Source organism: Gasterosteus aculeatus, chromosome 3 (assembly GCF_964276395.1).
Source record: "Gasterosteus aculeatus chromosome 3, fGasAcu3.hap1.1, whole genome shotgun sequence".
Taxonomy (NCBI): domain Eukaryota; kingdom Metazoa; phylum Chordata; class Actinopteri; order Perciformes; family Gasterosteidae; genus Gasterosteus; species Gasterosteus aculeatus.
In genome coordinates, this window is record NC_135690.1 from 17,477,970 (window position 1) to 17,497,632 (window position 19,663).

Genomic DNA, 19,663 nt, shown 5'->3' on the forward strand with positions numbered 1-19,663 from the left:
GATGAGGACATAAAAGGCGCCGCAGCCTCTGTGCCAGCCTCTCTTCCTCGTTGCGGTGAACCGAGAAGGATGGGCCGTGGCAGAGAGGCAGAACCCGAGGCCCAAACCCTCGCTATTGGTACGCATTTACATTTCATTTTGGAATTGCTGGTCTTACCGTCATGTCAAGTCGATGCTTGGCAGTTTTTGTCGTTGTTGTTAGCGTTGTGGCTTCAGTAAGTTCGTTTCCAAACCGACCACGTGGTCTGTGGTTCTGAGCAGAGTTTGGCCCTCATTGATTCTGAGATTAATCTAACCGTACTGTTATAGATAATCCTGGTTTATTTTGTTAAACTTTCATGAACTGTGGAATTTCTTTAGCGCAATTCATGCAGACTTCAGCGTTGTCCACGTGTTAAAGGTTTATGAAGTTGGGTAAACTCGTACGTTTTTATTATTCCGAACCTTGCATCATTGGTACTATTCTAGTTTAACGCATGAACCGGTAACTGTAGTCGTTTAGAACGTAATGCATAATTTGATCTTTTGTTTACATCTCCAAGCCACTTTTAAACCTTCAAACATCAATGATGATTTGCATGTGAGTCCGTGTTTCAGCTGAAACTCATGATTACTCTTTCACTGCACTGATGGGTTTGAAGAACCGACGCAGGGAGGAAGCTCACTGGTTTCAAAGCTGAAACTAACCTTTTTTATTATTTTTTGTTTTAGGAACGAAAAGCCTCGACTGGCTGTCTCGATGAGGTCAGTATCTCCTTGTGTAAAATGATTCACACTAATGTTAATACGTTCAGTTTACTGGGTCTCTGTAGGTCAAATTGCAAATTAAAAACCACATCTCTGCATTAAAATGTTTTGGGGTTTGCAGTTGCCGTACAAGTGGCTCTGTTCAGATTGCCTTAATCTGTTAGTGCATCATATAAAGATTTATTTGATTCTGCATGCCAGACAAAACCAGTTTTATTTTAGTAATGCGCAAGTGTGCAGCAGAACAATACACCGTATAGACACTTGATAATATAGTGAATGTTTAGCTTTGGAAAAATTATCTCCTGCAGCTATTGTCTGTGATCTTTGCCGTAACTTAGTTCTGATTGAAAAGCACCGCTGGCTGACAACTTTTGGTTGTTTTTAACTTATTTTTTTACATATCTGCTTCCCTTTTTGTGTTTACAGGTAACTGGAAGGTTCCCCCAACAGTCCACGGATCACCCACTTTATGGAGTTTGTGTTTACGTTGTCGTTTGCTGTGTATCAAATGTCTTTAACAGCTTTGTTGTGAAACTTACTTTTCACTGCTGAATAAAGCAAATTTACTTAAATTGTGTTTTGCTGTCATTTCGAGCCTGTAGATATTCTCATTCAGCTGTTTTTAAAAGGGGCGTTTATGGGTGGGGGTCTGGATGATGACCCATGGGTTTACAAAAACTACTGTAGACCAGTGGTCCCCAACCTTTACCTCACGGACCAGTCGACGGGCGGTGGCAGAACGATCGACGGGGGGGGGGGGGGGGGATAGTAGTTGTGTGCTGTGTTCGCTGGTCGGCGAAACTGCCGTGCACGGTAAAAGAAAAACGCCGTGGGGAATCTGTCAGAGGGACGAGCGCACGTAATTAGGCGAAAGTCTGGTAATTTTTCCAAATAAAACATTTTCCAGAAATCTAAGCGTTCTGTGGTTGGACCACTGCTGTAGACTAAGCAGGTAACCTTTTAATTTAACAAAGCTGGATCTTTTCCAGCTTTGGAAGCCATTTTCCCAAGAACGCTGCTTGACGACAGATTCAAGTTGGGGTAAATCCAGTTGAACTCATTGTGAAATGCTGTCATGACAAAATAAAATGGAGACTTGACGCCTTGTACAAACATTTCTACTAACACTAAACTTAAAATTCAAGTTTACAAATAATTTGCTCATTTGTCATTTGCTTTTTAGAAATCTGTACAGCTGGTTTGAATCTCAAGCAGTCCAAATTTAAGTAGTTGACCAAATTGCTTAAACATTTTTAGAAGTGAATGTTCTGTAACTGACCGAACAAAGTTCAGTCCTGGTAACGGTACAGGTTTTAAACGGATGTGTTGTCCCTGTACAGCTGTCCAGCAGTCAACTTTTCAACACGATCCACAAACTACAAAATATTTTCTCAGGTTTTGCATTTAAAACGATCTACAAGCTCCTCCTGTTCCTACAGATTTTTCACCCGTGCACAAAGTCAAAGTGCTCAACTCCCGTTGGGCGTAATGTGGATTCCAGGACCTGAGCCGCTTGTCGAGTCAACGGTAGTGAGTCCAACGGCGTCTTTGCCCTTCTTTGTCGCAGCCTGGTCCAGCGACGTGCCCTCAAAGAGCCGAGCCATGAAGGCGAAGCCGTTCTGCTTGATGTAGGACTTCCCGGCGAAGGTGTAGAGGATGGGGTTGGCGCAGCTGCTGATGAAGGCCAAAGCCGAGGTCACCGCCCGACTGGACTGAGTGATGTGGTCCAATCTGCGGGAAAAACCAAAACGACTCAGACCCCCAATTTAAAAACGTAAAATCCAGGAAGCATTGACAGAATCCGTTGGACTAAATATGAAAACTTGTGTGATCTTGTCGCTCACCTCTGTCTTTTGGGAGAATCCTTGTCGTACCACTCAGCCGCCACCTTGGACCGAAACACACCCGTCGTTCATTCAACAGATCGCACGAAACATCACAAGAAACGTGAGGAGCAACACCTGGCGCACCTGCATCATGTTGATGACGTGGTACGGCAGCCAGAAAAGGCCGAACGTCACCACGATGGCCAGGATGAGGTTCTCGCTGCGCACCTTTCTGCGGAACTTGGTCTGCCTGAGGCGCCTCAGGATGAGCACGTAGCACGTGATGATGACGGCGTACGGGAGGATGAATCCCGCCACCGTCTCAAAGGCGTACTGGAACCTCACCTGCAGGCGATAGGACACGAATAATCATCACACCTGCTTCTGTGGACATGACGGAAGTATTTAAAATCGAGTCTGTGCTTGAAAAACGAAAGATCTGATTAACGATGAAAGCCGCCGCCGCGGTCCACTCACGTGTCGAGGCAGCGTGTGATTGGGCGCGCACACGTGTCTTGTTTTGTTGTTCTCGTCGTGGTCCTCCCTGACGTCGCGAAACACCAGCGAGGGGATGGAAATGACCATCACCAACACCCACGTGCCCACGATCACCCTCCTCACGACCTTCATGGTGATGAGGGAGGACGTCCTCCTCGGCAGCACCACCGCCACGAACCTGTGCACGCTCATCAGCACGATCAGGAAGATGGAGGCGTACATGTTGGTGTTGCACAGGTAGAACAGGCCTTTGCACATGACGTCGCCGAAGACCCACGACTGCTTGGCCAGGTAGACGATGAAGAAGACGGTGATGGCCATGAGCGAGCCGTCGGCGAACGCCAGGTTGAGGATGAGGAGGGTGGTGACCGAGCGTCGTCGGGTGCGAGCCAGGATGCTCCAGACGATGAAGACGTTGCCGGGGACGCCCACGAGGAAGACCAAGCCGAGGATGAGGGCGCCCAGGGTGGTGGAGAAGTCGTTGCTCACCACGCTGTCATTTTCCACGTTCGTGTCATTGGGGGCGGAGGTGAGGAAGGAGCTGACGGAGTTGGTCATGCTGGACGGAGGTTTTTTGACCCTGAGGAGACAAAGAGACAAAGTCGGAACCTGAACAAGCAGTCGAATACCAACGCTTCATACGATGCCGGCTCACGAGGGGCCCTTTGTCGTCTGTATGAGACACACCAGGCTCACACTCTCTCTGGGAGTGAGAAGATTCTTCACACTCCAGGAGAGGTGTTTATGTTCAACAAACACAGGACTTTCAACCTGACACACAGCTGTTTGTGTCCCAGAGTTGGTGGTTGATACTCCAATGAGACTCCATGCTCATCTAACGTTGCTCATTTAGTGTTTTCAGACCAACCGGGATGTGTTTTCCAAAATAGTTCAACAGACAAACGTGAAATGACGAAGAACTTAAAAGAGAAATTGTCTAAATCTGCAGGATGAAATGAAACCGCATTGACAAACGATGGAAAGTGTGATTTGGCTCTTTCGTCTGCACATGATTGTGCCTAAAGCGGTTTTCAGAACCCCGCGCCCCCGATGCAGACTCTGAAATATTCCCATTAAACAATGTGGCCAATCGTGGGGCTCAAACTCCGAGGCAGCGTGCTAAAACACGCCGAGTTTTATAGCACTCGTGCGTCACGGATCAGCGGGATTTCGACACAGTCTCTGTGCCTTTTTTTTTTTTCTTCTTTTCTTATATCTTAGTTTCTCGCTCTTCTTTCGCAGGGATGCCAGTGACCTTCAGAGATCACACAGCATTGACCTTGAAGGAAAAACCATAACGGTGTGTCTCTGATCGTCCCCGACTGTCATCGTACACTAATATGCTGAATAGAAAATGTAAACGTGAGGCAGGCAGATGAAAAAGAGGAAAGATAAGATCTCTGCAAAATGACATTTCTCCCTGTGAGATCAAGTCCAATTGTTTCCTGATTAAATCCTAATTTCCCTGCTCTGGTCCCAGTAAAGCAAACGCTTTATTTCCCCCCGACAGCCATAAAGAACAGCGATGCATGAACACTAAAAACTCTTATTTCACCTGAACAACACGTTTAGGTGAAAGCATCATTTCTCAGATATACCATTTTTTTTTCATTTCTTGAGAAAACTGCAAGAAAGTTTTAGTAAAAATACAACTATTTTTAAATTATAACCCAATGTTGCAGCAGACACATCACACGGACGTGCTGTTGCAATGGACAAACCAATAAAAATGATGCAAAGTACAAACAGCAAATATGTGTTTTCTGACCATTTCTATCTGATTGGTCTCTAAAAAAAAGAAAGGCCTGAAAACATTTCTAAAAGAATTTTAAAACGACTGTACCGCTACGAGTCGCTGAAGAAACAAACGAGCCACGGTTGTCACTTTTAGATGGAAGGAAAATTACAATAACAAGTCCAAAATCCAGTTTTCCAGTGATCCCGCGTGACTAACCTTCACAGGCCTCGACGTCTCTCTGCGGCGAACGTCGGCTTGAATTACCCGGTCGCTCCGTCGCCGCTGCCCTCTAAACGCCGTCTCGGTTCCGTCGGCCCATAATGAACTCAACCACATCCGGCCACTCAGGCTGCAACATGCTGCGGTTGGAGAGAGGCAGGGGGGGGGGAGAGGTGTGTCCTCCCTCTCACTCTCACTCCCCCCCCCAGGGGTGTTCACTGCTGTGTCATCCCCACGTATGACTATAATCTCCTGGAATGTTTTCATGCAATAACGTTGTGTGCAACGGTCAACTAGCACCTGTTGTTCTCGGGGACCTGGCTGACGGTTTAGTGTCATGATGCACATTTGGGCGTCCTGGGGGCACGTTTCACTCAAGGGTTGAGTAATCTGAAGCAAAGGAGACGTTTGGATGGGTCTCTCTTGCAAAAGCCTCCTGCTTCATGAATGTGGTGAATCACAAGTGCAAACATGCCTACCGGTGCACCGCACACACATGCAACCAGCCCACACAGGTTCCCAACGGCAGGAATGATGGAAATGGACGAGGCTCGAAATCTTCCTCCTGCAGGGGAAGGTGTGATCATGTCGAGTGACATCAGGTTAATGCGGCGTCAGCACGGAGACGCTGTTGCATGTTTGTAATCCCTTGAATGGTTACATTTAGTGACAGAAGGAGTTTAAGGGGGAACATGCATCCTCCTTTATTTCTAGTTTGATGTCACTAAAACTAAAAAAAAAACTGTTGAAATGATTGTTCACCAAAAGTGAGGTGATGTCATTTAAACGCTGTAACAAGAACTTGTGAGTACAAATTCTGTATTTAACACTTTTTCAGAAAACAGTAACAGAAATTCACGGAGACCAGAAGTATCTCAATATTTGGGTAAAGGACTATTAAATAAAAACAGTCCTTTTTAAACTGTAAAAACTGCAATTTCAAACAGTTAAATGTCATAGACTGACTGTCTGACCTCCCTTCCCCATCAATACGAACAAATACTAACATATGTGTAAATACTTTGTACTAGCTGATCAATACCGAATAGAATATTACGTAAGCGTTCTAAATATTTCTCTTTACAGGGAATTTATGTTTTTCTTACATATATTTCAAAATTCGATAGTGTTTGACTGAGTGTTTTCCCGCATCCGCTTGTATGCAATTAAATCCACTGAGTCAATGGGTCAATAAATCTCTCTGATTCAGAACCTCCGTGTGTTCACATCTCAAATCCTCGTCCTCAGGCCGCGGAAGCCGACGTTCTAGGACGATTACAGAAGGCGACTCTCGTCTTTCACCACATGATGGCAACACATCAGCAGGAATCCTTCCCTCCGTGTTCCTTTCCTCCCATGAAGTTGACACTCAGCAGTTCCTCCTGTGCGCCGCACTCATCCGTCTCCTTCCAGCGTTCCTTTAAACAATCTACCAGCCGCCGCCGCCGCCGCCCCCCCCCCCCCCCTTGGAAAAAAACTTTCCACTTATATAGAGGCTCTCGTGTGCGTACAGACAGTCGGCTCGGTATTCGTTGCTGCGCGACCTCGTGTAAGAACCAGGCAGCCGGTGCAACACGTGACATCTCAGCAGGAGTTTGGTCTGAAACGTTCTGCGTAGTCGGGGCCTCTACGGCAGGTTGACCCCGGAGCTGCAGTCGGGGCCTCGTAAGCGAAGAATGACGCGTTGTAATTCTGTCCCAGGAAGTTATTTTGTTTGTCCACCAAAGTTTGGACGATAAAGTCCATATGAACGCAGGGGCAGAGGGTCCGACAAACGGTGATCTTTCATTGACGCTGGTCGCGTGCTTCAGTGAAGGCGCCTCCGGTTATTTTCGACCCCAACGACGATCTTTGCCTTCGGCTAACTGAAGTTCTCCTTCTCCTCTTCAAAAAGGTCCTTCCTCTAAACGCAATTGAGTTGTTTTCTCCGTGAGGAAAGTGATTTCTTAACTGATGATTTGCAACTTTAGGACGGAGGGAGAGAGGGGAAACGCTGCCCCCCCCCCCTTTAAAGCTCAAGATTATTTTAATAGAGAACACAATGTGGTTTCAGGCTTGAACTTTGTCTCCATGTGGACCATAGACTGGAGTACAAGAAGTGGACGTACCCTGATGTCCCGGTTGGTTTGTGGACGGACGTTTTTATGCTCTTAAGTTCTGCATTTAGACTTGTTGCCATCTCGGGTTTGTTTTGCAACCAGAAGTGACGCGAGAAGGAGGTGCGAATCAAATCCAATTTCAGTAAAGTCAAAATACAAACCGGCAAAAGGTCTAGATCTCTGGACTGTGACAGCGCCGCCAGGTGGGCCGCCAGGTGGGCCGCCCTAAGGAACGCTCTCACAGACCTCTGTACGATTTGATTGATTTCCAACCAGAAGAGTCGACCCCTGATGGGCGTTAAAAATACTTTTTCAAGGCACATCAGCCTCGGTGAGGATACATTGGCGCCGCTGGCTGTGACACAGCGCTTGGACCAGTATCCATTACTAGCTAATAGTTAGCGTAGCTACTTATTCTAACTATTAATTAGAAACCGCTCAAGACCCCTTTTGGATTCACTTCTGCTTCTGGTGTTTTGGAAATGAACACTTCCTAATATCGCTATCATTGCCAATGGTTCCCCTGAGGGATTCGGGGGGGGGGGGGGGCATGAGTTATCCTGCTCTGCCTCCCCCCCCCCTCCCGAAAAAAGATCGCATCAACCCCTCCTCGTAGCTCTTTTTCCTCTCTCCAAACGGTCCGCAGCATCTTGAGATCGCGACCCAAGGCCCGGCCCACGCAACCCCAGGAGGCTTGACGGCGAGAGCCGAGCGGGCCCCCTCGTTGTACGCCATGGTTGTGAGAAATCAGATGGGGGGAGGAGGAGAGAGAGGGACAGAGGGGGAGGGGAGGAGGAGGAGGAGGAGGGGGGAGACAGAGAGAGAGTGTTTATCCAAGTTTTTCGTCTCCTGACTCAGACAGAGAGCAGACTACAGAGGATAATGAGAAACAGATCTTCAGGGGAAAAGAGGGAGGGGGAGGAGGGGAGAAGAGAGGGTTGGGGGAGGAGGGGGGAGACGAGGAGGAGTCGGTGGGGAGAGGAGAGGAAGGAGTGGGGTAAAAGGAGAAAAAAAAAAGGAAAAAGGGGAAAAGGAGGGAGGAGGGGGGGCTGCCTGGTTCCTCTCCACAGGAAATAGGCCCGCTTATGTCCTCTAACCGACATCACGGCCATGACGGCCGCCGTGAGTCTCCGGATGTGAACAGCCATCACACTGTTTTGGGGTCAAATGTGAGAAAATCATTGTTTTTTTTCCAGATGATATGGAGATAATCTTAATTTTGGAGGGGGGGGCGTGGTGTGTATGGGGGGGGGGGGCGCTCATGAGAAGGAGGTTGTTCAGAGATGTTCGTGTGTGGGTTTATTAAAGTGAATGTGAAGGGAGTTTGAGTAAAAGAGGACCCTCGGAGTGAGGAGGGGGGAGAGGAGGGAGGCTGGAGTTTGGGCGGGGGGGGGGGGGGGGGGGGGGGGGGGGGATCATGACTGACAGGCACAAGGTCCTATGGGGAGTGAGTAACGGACCAACCGGCGCTGGGAAACCCACCCAAAGGCAATTAAGGGTAAAGGACGACAAAAAATATTTGATAAGCTTTTTTTTTTTCTCCCCCTTCTCTCCGTCTCGAGCGGAGGGATGGCGATGGAGCTGGAATGAAGGGCCCGGGTCTCTGTGGGAGACGCGTTCCGGAAAAGATTGTGAGATATCCGAAGCGGAGATCTGATTTGGACCGAAAGGCATCCCGGCTGAAAAAGTAGCCCTCATCGTGTGGACACAGCTGGGAAAAGTTGCCGAACTTACATCCAAACGTCTCGAGAGGATGGCGACTGTGACGCGCACGTAGGAGAAAGCCTTCCTTTTTTAAAAGAAGTTTTGGGAATATCTCCGGGAAACTTTTTATTTTTTATTTTTTATTTTCTTTACCCGCGAGGCGCACGCAGGACGTTAAAGCCGCTCTCCGCGCACCCTCTCGCCGGTCCCCTCGTCGATGGGGGCCGCGCCGGGCTCCGGCTGGGAGGAGGGAGAGTTCGAGTTCAAGTTGGTGTTCGAAGAGGACCCGCTGCCGCGCCACAGCCACCGGCCGTCCCCGGCGCGCACGGCCGAGCCGCGGAGCTCCGTTCCCGGGGAGGAGAGCGAGGGCGCGCCGCTGCGCCTGGAGCCCTCCAGCAGCAGCGGCCCTGGTTAGACTCCTTCCCTGGACGATTTAATGTACTGAAGGAAAGGGACACGGTAGATAGAGGAGGTCTCTGCGGCCTGGTGCATGGGAACTTGCGTGTGTTTGCGCGCGTGTGTGTGTGTGTGCGTGTGCGTGTGGCGCTGCATCTTGCATGTGCGGTACCGAGGGCCGTCATCCGCGTGCATAAATGTGCTCAGTGTGCGTGACTCTACGTGTAAGCATGCGAGCATGAGTATATTGTTGTTGCGTGTTTGTTTTGTGTGCTTTGTGTGCATATCCGGCTGCGGCGCTGCTCGCGGGTGCGTTCGGTGCGTGCGTGCGGCCCCAGACTCAATGTGTTTCTAATCAGCTGTGCGTGTGAGTAAAGTTAACAGCTGCCATCTGGGAAAGAAACCTCAACCTCTGTGTACTGAACAGGCACCACATACACACCTCCCTGCGTCCCCCCCCCCCCACACTTTTTACTGCACACACGCAGACACACGCACGCACACACCTTGTATCCTCACATCCACTCTCCTATTAATTTCCCGCCCCCGTACTGGCGTTCTGTTGGGTTACCGCGACCCAGGGCCTGGAAGTGACGTGCGGGTGAAACCAGAGTTCAGTTCTTCGCAAGGTGACAAGAGTTAAAATCTTCGGAGCATCACTGTGTCCTCAGCTGGCATTCACATGCAATGTGCACAGCTCGCCCTGCATGTCCGTGGATGCAAAGGCCGGTGTTCAAGTCAACTCGCCACCCGAGGTCGTCGTCCGGTCCCACCGAAACGTTGAACACTTTAGGCTTTACCGATCCCACGTTTTCATTAGTGATACGTCAAATAGGGATCTCTGAGGTTAAATAGTACATTTCAACTTCTACTTTTTAAGAGATTTACGATACGCACTGCATGGAACCCATTGGAATCGGGAAGAACATGAGGCAACATGTTACCTGAAAAGTTTTTCATTTCATGGGCAGAAATAAAGAATAGAACTGAGAAGGTTTTCTTGAATATATACTGACCTGAAATGGAGTACACTTTTTTTTTATCTACATACAGAGCTGTTCCCTTTCACAGAGACAGGTACCATGTTTCTACAGTAGCCCAGAAGGGACAAACACGGGCCTTAGACAGGGTAGTTCTTTTAGATCCTCCTAAACGTTTGGCACACAAGAGAAAATTCACTTGGTTGCAATCTGCCAGCCCACCACTAGGTGTCGCCCAAATAGGCAGTGCACCTTTAAGCTGAGGTTTTTCACGATAACTGTGAGGTACATTTTGAAGTGACAAACCTCTGCTGGTCTGAACACAGTTAATTATTGTTTCCTGAGTATTAGACCCCTGAAGACAGTGTTTTTTTTACAAGAACAAAGCAGTGAAAGTTTGAAAAACTACCGGAAACGTTTGTTCCCAGTGTGGCAAAAATATCCTTGTTTTGTTTGTTGCCCTGATAATCGTACTGCGACCTCTTGTGGGGCTCTTGTTTCACTTTTTGTAAAAAGGTTCAACCCAGGACATGAATTAAAATATTATTTCAGATTAGCTTTATTGTGTTTCCCAAGTGTTAACGTACATTTTCGTGGCTCGTAAACCTCCCTGTTGGTCTGCACACAAGCATCGGAATTATCGTTTCACGTGAAAAGAGAGAAGTCGCCTCGGCACTGCAGCTTTAACCACTTGGAAATATTTCTGTTGCCAGGAAACATTTGAAGAGATTTTTCACCCCGAGTCTTAATTTGTTGGCAGTTGCGTTGCCCAAACTTTGCCTGCAGGGCCCGTCGCCACTGCAGCTCAACAACGACCAGTTGGAGCCTCGCTCATTACACAGTAACTACTGTTTGGCTCCGACCGGAGGACGACCACAGCACGCATGTTGTGGCGAGGACTGTTGTCTTCAGGGGTTTTATGCTGACGGTTTGGCCGAGAGTCCCCAGAAAATATATATTTGACAGCCCCAAATCATCTGTTGATAGTTGGGTCGGTTCTTTTCCGATCGGTGAGTCAAATGTTTGGTTACAATACCCACTTCAGCCTTCGCTGCACTACTTGTGACTATAAGACTCGGGGAAAAAGTATTGAAATAGTTTCTACCCTCAAAGTTGAGTTAAAAAAAAAAAGGTGTGAACTTTTAATTTTACTGAGGAGATTTACAATTTTCTGTGGAATATTGTTAATTTTCCGATTTTCATTCTTAGCGGTATGCTAAGCTAAGCGTCTCTTGACTCTGGACACATCTCGCTCTCAGCAGGAAACAAAACTAAAAGTCAAACTACTCCTTCGCATTAAACGTAATGACTTGTTTCAAAGTGAGCGTGCACGTCAACCAGTTGCATATTTTTTACATATGTTACCGATCAAGATGAAGTAAGAAGTATATCAAGATGAAGTTGATGATAAAACAAACAGTGAATATCTTCCCACCGCAAATTCTGTTCACAGTATTTGGACCTAATGAGTCTTTCTCACAAAATATGTAAAACACGACCGTCAAAAAAGGATCAATGGAAAACCTGCAACGTGTGATGATAAAGGACGTGTGTCAGAATAAAAGAAAACACCAGCCATTGAATTGAAGTAAAGGTGCATATCGTTCAGATGAACTCACTGTAAACTCTTCATGTTCTGCATTTCTTAATCAGTGTTGTTGTAGCGATTAGACCCACTTTCTTTTCCGCCGCCGCCGATGGAATCGTGCTGTGAGTGCTCTGCAGTGTTTTCACGCTGTGCTCTCAACTTGTGATGTTTGCCACTTCACTCTCCGAATTGTGACTCGGTGCCAGTGTTTGTTAGGTTCCTTTGAACACTCAGTCTGATTATTCTTCCCGTCAGTTACGGAGCACTCGATCGGCATCCCGAGCCCGCCGCCGTCGGCCAATCAGCGCGCCGGGATGCATTCCCCGCCTCCACGGAGGGCGGCTGCCAGAGACTTCAGTGGGACCTATGAGAGCCTGCCGGCACGCTCTGTGCAGGTGAGACAACCTGTTGACCACCTAAGTCCACTTGTTTCTGCTGATGGCACCGGAAGGCCTCAGTTGATGCAACGTCAACGTAGACAAACGGGTTTCTTCAGTTCTGTTGATGCAAAACCCAAACATCACATTAAAGGGTTTTCAGGTGGATTTCCTACCTTGTCAATTCAAACAGTCGAACATAATAAAATATTGTAAAATATGGGGCGTATTAACGGATAAACTAACTGATGGATTTATATATTCGAGTAAATTAAATATTTCTTCCTCGCTCTCATCTTTCCTCCAGGTGTCAGAGTCTCGTGTGGTCGAGTGTCCCAGCATCCAGATAACCACCATCTCCCCGGAAGACGACCCAGCACCACCCATCTCCAGCTACTGGGACATGGGTGGCGGGGGTGGGTGGGACCGAGAGCGCCTCTACCTCCCCCTCCTGGACCCTTTCACCTACCGCGAGAGGTGCCCCGGCTCCCTCAGCCCCAGCCCCAGCCCCGGCTCCAGCCCTTCGTCCCGCGGCTGGCTCAGCCCCGCCTCCAGCTGCGACTCCCTGCTGGTGGAGGAGGAGGAGCTGAACGAGGCCGCGGTCAGCTTCGGCCTCTCGCCGTCCTCGAGGCCCACGTCCCCCGGGGGTAAAAAACGCAGAAACTCCCCCCTGGCCTCTCCCTGCACCTCACGGAGGGGCAGCTACTCGGAAGAACTGCAGGGATGTAACCTCGAGGGCAGAGACCCCTCCGCCCCACAGTCGCAAGCGCCGCCCGGCGGCTGCGAGCTCAGCATCCCGCAGAAGACCAGGAAGACGTCGTTGGAGCAGGTGAGGGTGCTGGCTTGGTTTTTTTTCCTGTCCGTCAAAGCCGTCAGTGTCTCGACCCGCCACTGATAGAAAAACCTGTTGGCTTCCCAGCTGTCGTCCAGGGAGGTGGACCAGGAGCCGGCTCCGGGCCACGGCTCCCCCTGCCCGCCGCCGGACGGCCAGCAGAGCAGGCGAGATCCCCCTTTGCTGGGAATGGACTACCTCTCTGTGCCTCCCGCCCTCGCTTGGGGACGGACTCGCGCCAGCGCCCACAGCCCTCTGTTCAGGCAAAGAATCCCGCGACGCACGTACACGAGAACACGCGCTAAAAAAAGAAACCCCCCCCCTGAAGATCGATCGTTAATCCCATTCCGTCCCACCCACCGGCAGGTCCAACGCCCTGCCGCCACTCGACTGGCCGCTGCCGTCCCAGTTCGACCAGTACGAGCTGCGTATTGAGGTGCAGCCCCGGCCGCACCACAGAGCCCACTACGAGACGGAGGGCAGCAGAGGAGCCGTCAAGGCCACGCCAACGGGACATCCGGTTGTCAAGGTGACGCCCAGAGCTGCAGCTCGAGGAGGCCGCTGAAAGGCCCAGTGATTTTTGATTAAAAATGCCGACTAAGCAGATTTTCATAACGTGGCGGCAGGTGATTTAACTGCACTCGTTGACTTTTATTAAATGTCATTTCTGTCGCAGCCGAAAGTAGAACTTGTTGTGTTTTCGCCGGCGCCGGTCCAAGGTCTCGGGACACGTGTTGTGGCTCTCTGCCGTTGGCCTGGTCACAGTTTGATGTTGTCTCCTCGCGCCGCGTGTCTCTGTACAGCTGTGTGGATACGCGGAGAGGAAGCCGCTCTCCCTGCAAGTCTTCGTGGGAACAGCTGACGACCGGTCAATCAGGCCACATCCTTTCTATCAGATACACAGGTACCGCACGTGTCACTTAAACTGTCATTTTTCACTTGTCACTTTGTCGTCACTCGTCACTTTGTCACTTGTTCCCTAGTGCACTTTATTTTTATAATTTTTAAAAATATTTTCAATTTTTAACTTTAACTTTATTCTCTTATTTTATACTAACCCATTGCATTATTTCATTCATTTTATTTTATTTTATTACTTGTGCACTGTTGTCTTGTTGTCTATTGTTACACTGTCTGCTGTCACGCACCAACCGCCAAGACCAATTCCTTTATATGTTTGACATATTTTGGCAATAAATGTTTCCTGATTCCTGATTCCTGAGGTACTGAACTGTATTTCTACACAGAAATCCAAACATCAATGAATGCATTGACTTTCTGTATATTTACCATCTTACAGCTGCAGGCTTAAAAAAAATTGCGCAACTTAGCAACAGCTGCTTCCCGTGTTAGTGCAGGAATCAGTTTTTCTCGATGTAACTGGGTGCTGCAGCTCGGCCCCGTCCTTGTTTAATGCGGTTCAGTCTTTTGCCACCTTTTGGATCTCAACAGCATACTATTTGTCGTCGTTACGGACATTTTTCTCTTTTCACGAAAAGCTGTATTAGTAAAAACCCATTTGCTCTGTTCTCTCAGGGTGACGGGGAAGATGGTGGGCACCGCCAGTCACGAGAGCGTCCAGGCGGGGACCAAAGTGCTGGACATCCCCCTCAGCCCCGAGAACAACATGACGGCGCTGTGAGTACCGGACGGACGCGTGCTACGTCTCTCATCGCATGGGGGGGGTCGTGCTAGTGGGCCGAGCGCGTGACGGCTAGAAACAACTTGGTTTTTCAGCATCGACTGCGCCGGCATCCTGAAGCTGAGGAACTCGGACATCGAGCTGAGGAAAGGGGAGACGGACGTCGGGAGGAAGAACACTCGCGTCCGTCTGGTGTTTCGCACCCACCTCCCTCTGGCGCCCCCCGCGGCCCCGCCGGGTCGCGTCCTGGCTCTGCAGGCGGCCTCTTTGGCCATCGAGTGCTGTGAGTAGAGAGCACGCCGTTACTTAATACTCACCCGACGAGCCGCCAAAAAAAAAAACCCCAGCAGTTCTTTGGTGGTGGCTTTAAAGCGGGAACGCGCTCCGTGGTTTAATTCCCTTCATTCTTCCCGCCTCAGCTCAGCGCTCGGCTCAGGAGCTGCCCGTCATCGAGTCCGTCAGCCTCGCCTCCTGCTCCGTGGAGGGCGGAGAGGAGCTTCTGCTGAGCGGCTCGAACTTCCTGGCAATCTCCCGGGTCCTTTTCATGGAGAGAGGGACAGGTAACGTGAAGACATGGAAGCGAGATGAGTTTGTAAAGTCACCAGAAAGTAGTAGATTCAGTCTTCTGGACGTCTTTTTTCTTCATGGTCATGCAGCTCCTTTCAACCAGCTCAACCGTTCTATATTCTCAGTTGGCGTTAAGCTCTGCGTCAGTGGAGACGAGTTTATGAGCCGAACGCTCCACTCGTTAACGTGACCGTGTCCTTGTGTTTGTGTGCGTGTCTGGGTTACACTTACTTCTCCCTCGTGTTCCATCTTCTAGATGGTAAACTACAGTGGGAGGAGGAGGCTCATGTTGACCGTGACAACAGCAATGAGGTAATTTTGAATGTGTGATCTGATCAACAGTCACTGAGCTTTGATTTTATTGAGAAGCTGCAACTGAAGCTGCTGGAATAGTTTGTACAATAAATATGGAAACGAAGATGGAAACAAAATTATTTTTTACCTATTTTTTGATGGATTATTATTCCACTGGCAGTGCTTTCTTTTTTTTAGGTATTATCTTTATTCATTTCTATGACTGTAGAATGTGTGTCACGGATGCCGCATAGCTAGAAGCCACATACGCGGCTCCAACAGTGTGGGTCAATAAAACTAAACTCTGGGTCTTTCTTTGAAGAGCTTGCTGTGCGTGAGGGTCCCCGCCTACAGCGACCTGTCCGTCACTCGGCCCATGTCCGTTAGTCTTTACGTCTCCAACGGGAAGAGGAAGAGGAGCAGCACTCACTGCTTCAAGTACCTCCCCAGTGAGTGTCCACATCATGCTCAGTGTGTTTCGCTGTCACTAACACGTATTATATGTTCGTATTTAGACTTTCTCTCCCTCAAGTTCATAAAGGGAACAAATCAGATTACTACTAAGCAGTCACATGTATACATTTATGCTTATTTATGTCTTTCTAGAATAAAGAAAAGAATATTTACATGTCTTTTAGAAGAAAGATTAGACATTTTGGGTGATGACTTTATTCTTTAGTCCCAGGTGTTTTTTTTTGGGGTTCTGTTTTGAAAACATCTTCAATAATAATTATACATTAATATTAATAATAGAAACAATTAGTTCGTACAAATAATAATTTAAAAAAGCAGCAAAATAAAGACATTCTGTATCAAACGGCGTTCAATTAAGAACATGCAAAACGTTAAAGCATCATGTCCACTCATTAACGGAACAGTTTCTCCTCACAGCCACGTTCAAAGAGGAGGACCCGCTGCTGTCCCGGCCCCCCGTTCCACCCCTGGACGGGGGGACTGCGTGCCCAGTGGGGGGTCAACCCGGCATGGACGGGGGCTTCCACCTGCCCCCTTACCCCTCCACCTACTCCCCTCCCTGCCCCACCATGGGTTACCACGAGGAGTACTGCCCCAACGGCGACGCCGCCGTGGAGGAGCCCCGGGCGGCCCTCTCCGACCGTCAGCCCAGCTTCGAGAACCTGGAGCTGGGCTTCACCGAGCTTCTTCCCCCCTTGTACCCCCGCGGCCCGCAGCCTCCCTCCCCCTCCCCTTCCCCCTGGCTGGACTCCCCGTACCTTTCCTCCTCGCCCTCTCCCTCCCACTCCTCCTCTCTCAGCCCGTTTCCCGCCGGCAGTCCCATCTCAACCTCCCCTTACCCCCAGTACTCTGCTTACCCTCAGGACGCGTGTCCCTCACCTCCCTCCAACCCCAGTCCATATCAGGACATGTACCCGGCACCCTACCCCCACTACGAGGGCTGGGACCCCCAGGGAAGGGTGCTCGGGATGGGACATGGGGGAGACAGGGATGCCAAGATCCAGGACTGCCCCCTGGAGTTCACCAGCTCTTCTATGCACCACATTACATTTGAAGAAGGTGAGCTGGACGTATTTGTCTTCATTTGAACGCGTGCAGATGTTGAGAGGACGAACTAGTCCACATTGCAGACTTGTAAAGCAAATAAAGAGACCATAAATATGTGATGTTATTGGCGTAATTAGCCAAGAGGAACTGTGATACGAGCCGACCGATGATGCAAAAATAGTTTTTTTAAACAGCTGTTTTTCAGGCCAAAAGTAGCGTTTCATCCGCCGTGAACGCGTGTGTGTGTTGTTCTGCCGCCGTGAAAATAAACACAGCCCAGAGATTTACGTAGGAGGTGACACGTTTTTGAGATGACCCGTTCTTTTTCTCGCCGCTTTGCAAATACGCCGAGCGGGCTGTTTACGAGGGACGGAGTGATTTTTCTCTTCTCTCTCCACAGTGACGGAGTACATCGGGGAAGACATCCAGTCCTTCCAGTCGGTCTCACGGATGGACAATCAGCCAAACTGAGCTCAGAGCAGCTGGTTGGACGTCATCAGCATCGTTTCATATCTATTATGCACTTTGGTATTAAGATCCATCGCTCCAGTTACATGTGATGTCGGCAGAGCGGTTCGATTACCGGGAGACTGTCTATAAAAATGACACAGGTAACTGTTTTATGTGCTTTTATAAAGGGAAACTAATTCAACATATAAATTATACAAGGAAGTTCAAAGGTTTGTTGTGTCGTGTGTGTTTTTCTCGCGAAAGGAAAAGACTCGTACAGGATGAAGCGCGAATAAAGAGACTGAAGGAAAAAGTCTGAGACATTACGGAAAACAAAATGGCTTAATGAGATATTTTGGAAAATATTGTATTTTCGCCAATCCCCCCCCTGACTATTTAAATTTAAATTTGTAAAACAGGGGTCGTCGTGGGTAGAGAGGGTGTGCTGGGAACTGCAAGGTTGGTGGTTTGAGCCCCGTGTCTCTGAGCAAGACACAAAACCCCTAATTGCTCCGTGGGCAAAAATGTAGCGTAAGTTGCTTTGGATAAAAGCGTCAGCTAAATGTAATATAATGAGATATTATTAATAAGATTGCACCGGCAGAAACTTCATTCCGCAGTAGTTTCTCTGCTCAGATGATGTGGTGGAAATCTTAATGGCGACAGGATTTAGGACCCTGCGGCAATTATTTCAAATCTAGTTTTTCTACATTGCCAGATTTAGGAGGAGTAGTTTTATCAAATGGAGAAGACAAAGTGACTAAAGGTGGTAAAGACTTCACCTAAATCACCTTGAGACGGTGTAATCTCATGTTAACACATCACATCACCTTTGTGGTTAAAGGCTCGGGGACCCGGGACGCCACAACGGGCCATAAATCAGCAAATGTTGTCACAGGTCTAAACATTTTTTTTTTGCTCCGTCTATTTTCTTCACTAAAAGTATCGTGGCTACAAGGAAGACGGACAAAAGGCGTTTAATTATTGCAAATAATTGCAGCCAAGGCAGTAAAAATGCACCAACCTAACAAAAGGCACCGTAAAGTAGCATTATATGTTTCCTTGACAGTTTTATGAGTGTGAATGTTTCGGTGCAGCCATAGATGGGCATGTTGGGAGCTTCAGACAGAAGGGGCCTTATCGGTAAGGGATAGGTGTAGTCGGTGCAGGGCTTTCAACTCACCGTTGGAATCTGACGCCGTAATTCATTCTGGACATTTGCTTTTGGGGCTCTTTTCCTTTTCTGTCTTTTCTGCAGCTCCGGAAGTAAAATGTGGCTACAAATGATAGAAGGGAGGAGAATGAATGCACTTAATCTATAACCTGTTTATTGGTAAACTTTGGCGCTAAAATGTTTGCATGGCTACTTGGTGTAAAACGTTAAAAAATACAGACTTCGCCTTTATTTCGTCACAGTCCACTGACGATACAATTCCCTTCTTTACGTTGAGCAACTTGAAGTTTGGTGACGGCTCGTCAGGGTCGGTTTAATTTAGGTCCTCTGTAACAATCTGCAGCAATGAGGTTTCTTTTTTCCCGGTTTCTCAATGTAATGTTTTAAAAACACGTTTCCGACAGACCAGAAGGTCACCGTGACCATCAAAGCTGCTGAAACACCCAAAGAGTGAGGAAGTGTTTCCTGGACCCGAGGGCTTCAAGTTAATTTGCACACCTTCATAAAAATAATCCTGAGGGTAAAAGAAATATAAAAAAAATCCCAAATGAAGACGCCCAAATAGTTCTAATGTTCTAACTTCCTGCATTGATACCTTTCTTCTGTTCCGTGTCTTCATGTCACCCAGACTGTCAGCAGGGGGAGGTATAATTTCAAACATCCGACGAGCGCTCCGGGTCCATCTGACTGACACAAACAGGTCCACGAAACAGCTTGTGGACGCCTAAACGAACGCCATTAGGTCATAAAGAGCCCACGGGGGGGAAAAAAAGTCTAAAAACAGCACAGGGAAGCAGGGGTCCTAGAAGACTTGCTAACTATGGGGTGTTTAACCACCGGACCTCCAGGACCACCGAGGAATGTGTCAATCACACAGAGCAGCTGCCTGCTCGACACACGACTCCACACACACAGGTTCAACATGACAATACCGACATTAACGCAGCCGCAGTGTCACCACTGCTGCTACTGACTCGTACTCGTATCCCGATGCCACTGGCTCCATCA

The 19,663-nt window shown here is 48.6% G+C and overlaps 2 protein-coding genes and 1 long non-coding RNA gene across 4 annotated transcripts; 2 read left to right on the forward strand and 1 right to left on the reverse strand.

Moving 5' to 3' along the window:
- The first annotated feature begins 35 nt into the window (after positions 1-35).
- LOC120816377 (uncharacterized) lies at positions 36-1,322 on the forward strand. Its single transcript, XR_005711832.2, has 3 exons — positions 36-118; positions 712-744; positions 1,177-1,322. It is a non-coding gene; the product is annotated as an uncharacterized LOC120816377 (long non-coding RNA).
- Positions 1,323-1,662: 340 nt separating this feature from the next.
- Positions 1,663-5,388, reverse strand: ltb4r2b (leukotriene B4 receptor 2b). Its single transcript, XM_040171931.2, has 5 exons — positions 5,029-5,388; positions 3,054-3,654; positions 2,721-2,921; positions 2,595-2,638; positions 1,663-2,481 (listed from the first exon to the last, which is right to left on the reverse strand). The coding sequence occupies exons 2-5, from the start codon at positions 3,630-3,632 to the stop codon at positions 2,220-2,222; spliced, it is 1,086 nt and encodes a 361-aa protein (XP_040027865.2). The 5' UTR covers positions 3,633-3,654; positions 5,029-5,388; the 3' UTR covers positions 1,663-2,219.
- Positions 5,389-8,471: 3,083 nt separating this feature from the next.
- On the forward strand, positions 8,472-17,710 carry nfatc4 (nuclear factor of activated T cells 4). 2 transcript variants are annotated; one of them, XM_040171933.2, is made up of 13 exons: positions 8,472-9,244; positions 12,054-12,193; positions 12,483-13,004; positions 13,095-13,270; positions 13,374-13,536; positions 13,811-13,911; positions 14,544-14,645; positions 14,745-14,932; positions 15,069-15,209; positions 15,473-15,528; positions 15,833-15,959; positions 16,402-17,043; positions 17,432-17,710. In XM_040171933.2, exons 1-13 carry the CDS (start codon positions 9,052-9,054, stop codon positions 17,500-17,502), a joined length of 2,622 nt encoding a protein of 873 aa, XP_040027867.2. In that variant the 5' UTR covers positions 8,472-9,051; the 3' UTR covers positions 17,503-17,710. The 2 variants fall into 2 exon arrangements, with proteins under 2 accessions (XP_040027867.2, XP_040027868.2); XM_040171934.2 differs by having other exon boundaries at positions 8,685-9,293.
- Positions 17,711-19,663: the final 1,953 nt, after the last annotated feature.

Coding starts and splice junctions, on each gene's coding strand:
- nfatc4 (XM_040171933.2), top strand. CDS start 9,052: ATGGGGGCCGCGCCGGGCTCCGGCTGGGAGGAGGGAGAGTTCGAGTTC. Junction 9,245..12,053: donor CTCCAGCAGCAGCGGCCCTG/GTTAGACTCCTT, acceptor TCTTCCCGTCAG/TTACGGAGCACTCGATCGGC. Junction 17,044..17,431: donor CCACATTACATTTGAAGAAG/GTGAGCTGGACG, acceptor CTCTCTCCACAG/TGACGGAGTACATCGGGGAA.
- ltb4r2b (XM_040171931.2), bottom strand. CDS start 3,632: ATGACCAACTCCGTCAGCTCCTTCCTCACCTCCGCCCCCAATGACACG. Junction 2,639..2,720: donor ACGTCATCAACATGATGCAG/GTGCGCCAGGTG, acceptor TTTCGGTCCAAG/GTGGCGGCTGAGTGGTACGA. Junction 2,482..2,594: donor GATTCTCCCAAAAGACAGAG/GTGAGCGACAAG, acceptor TTTTTCCCGCAG/ATTGGACCACATCACTCAGT.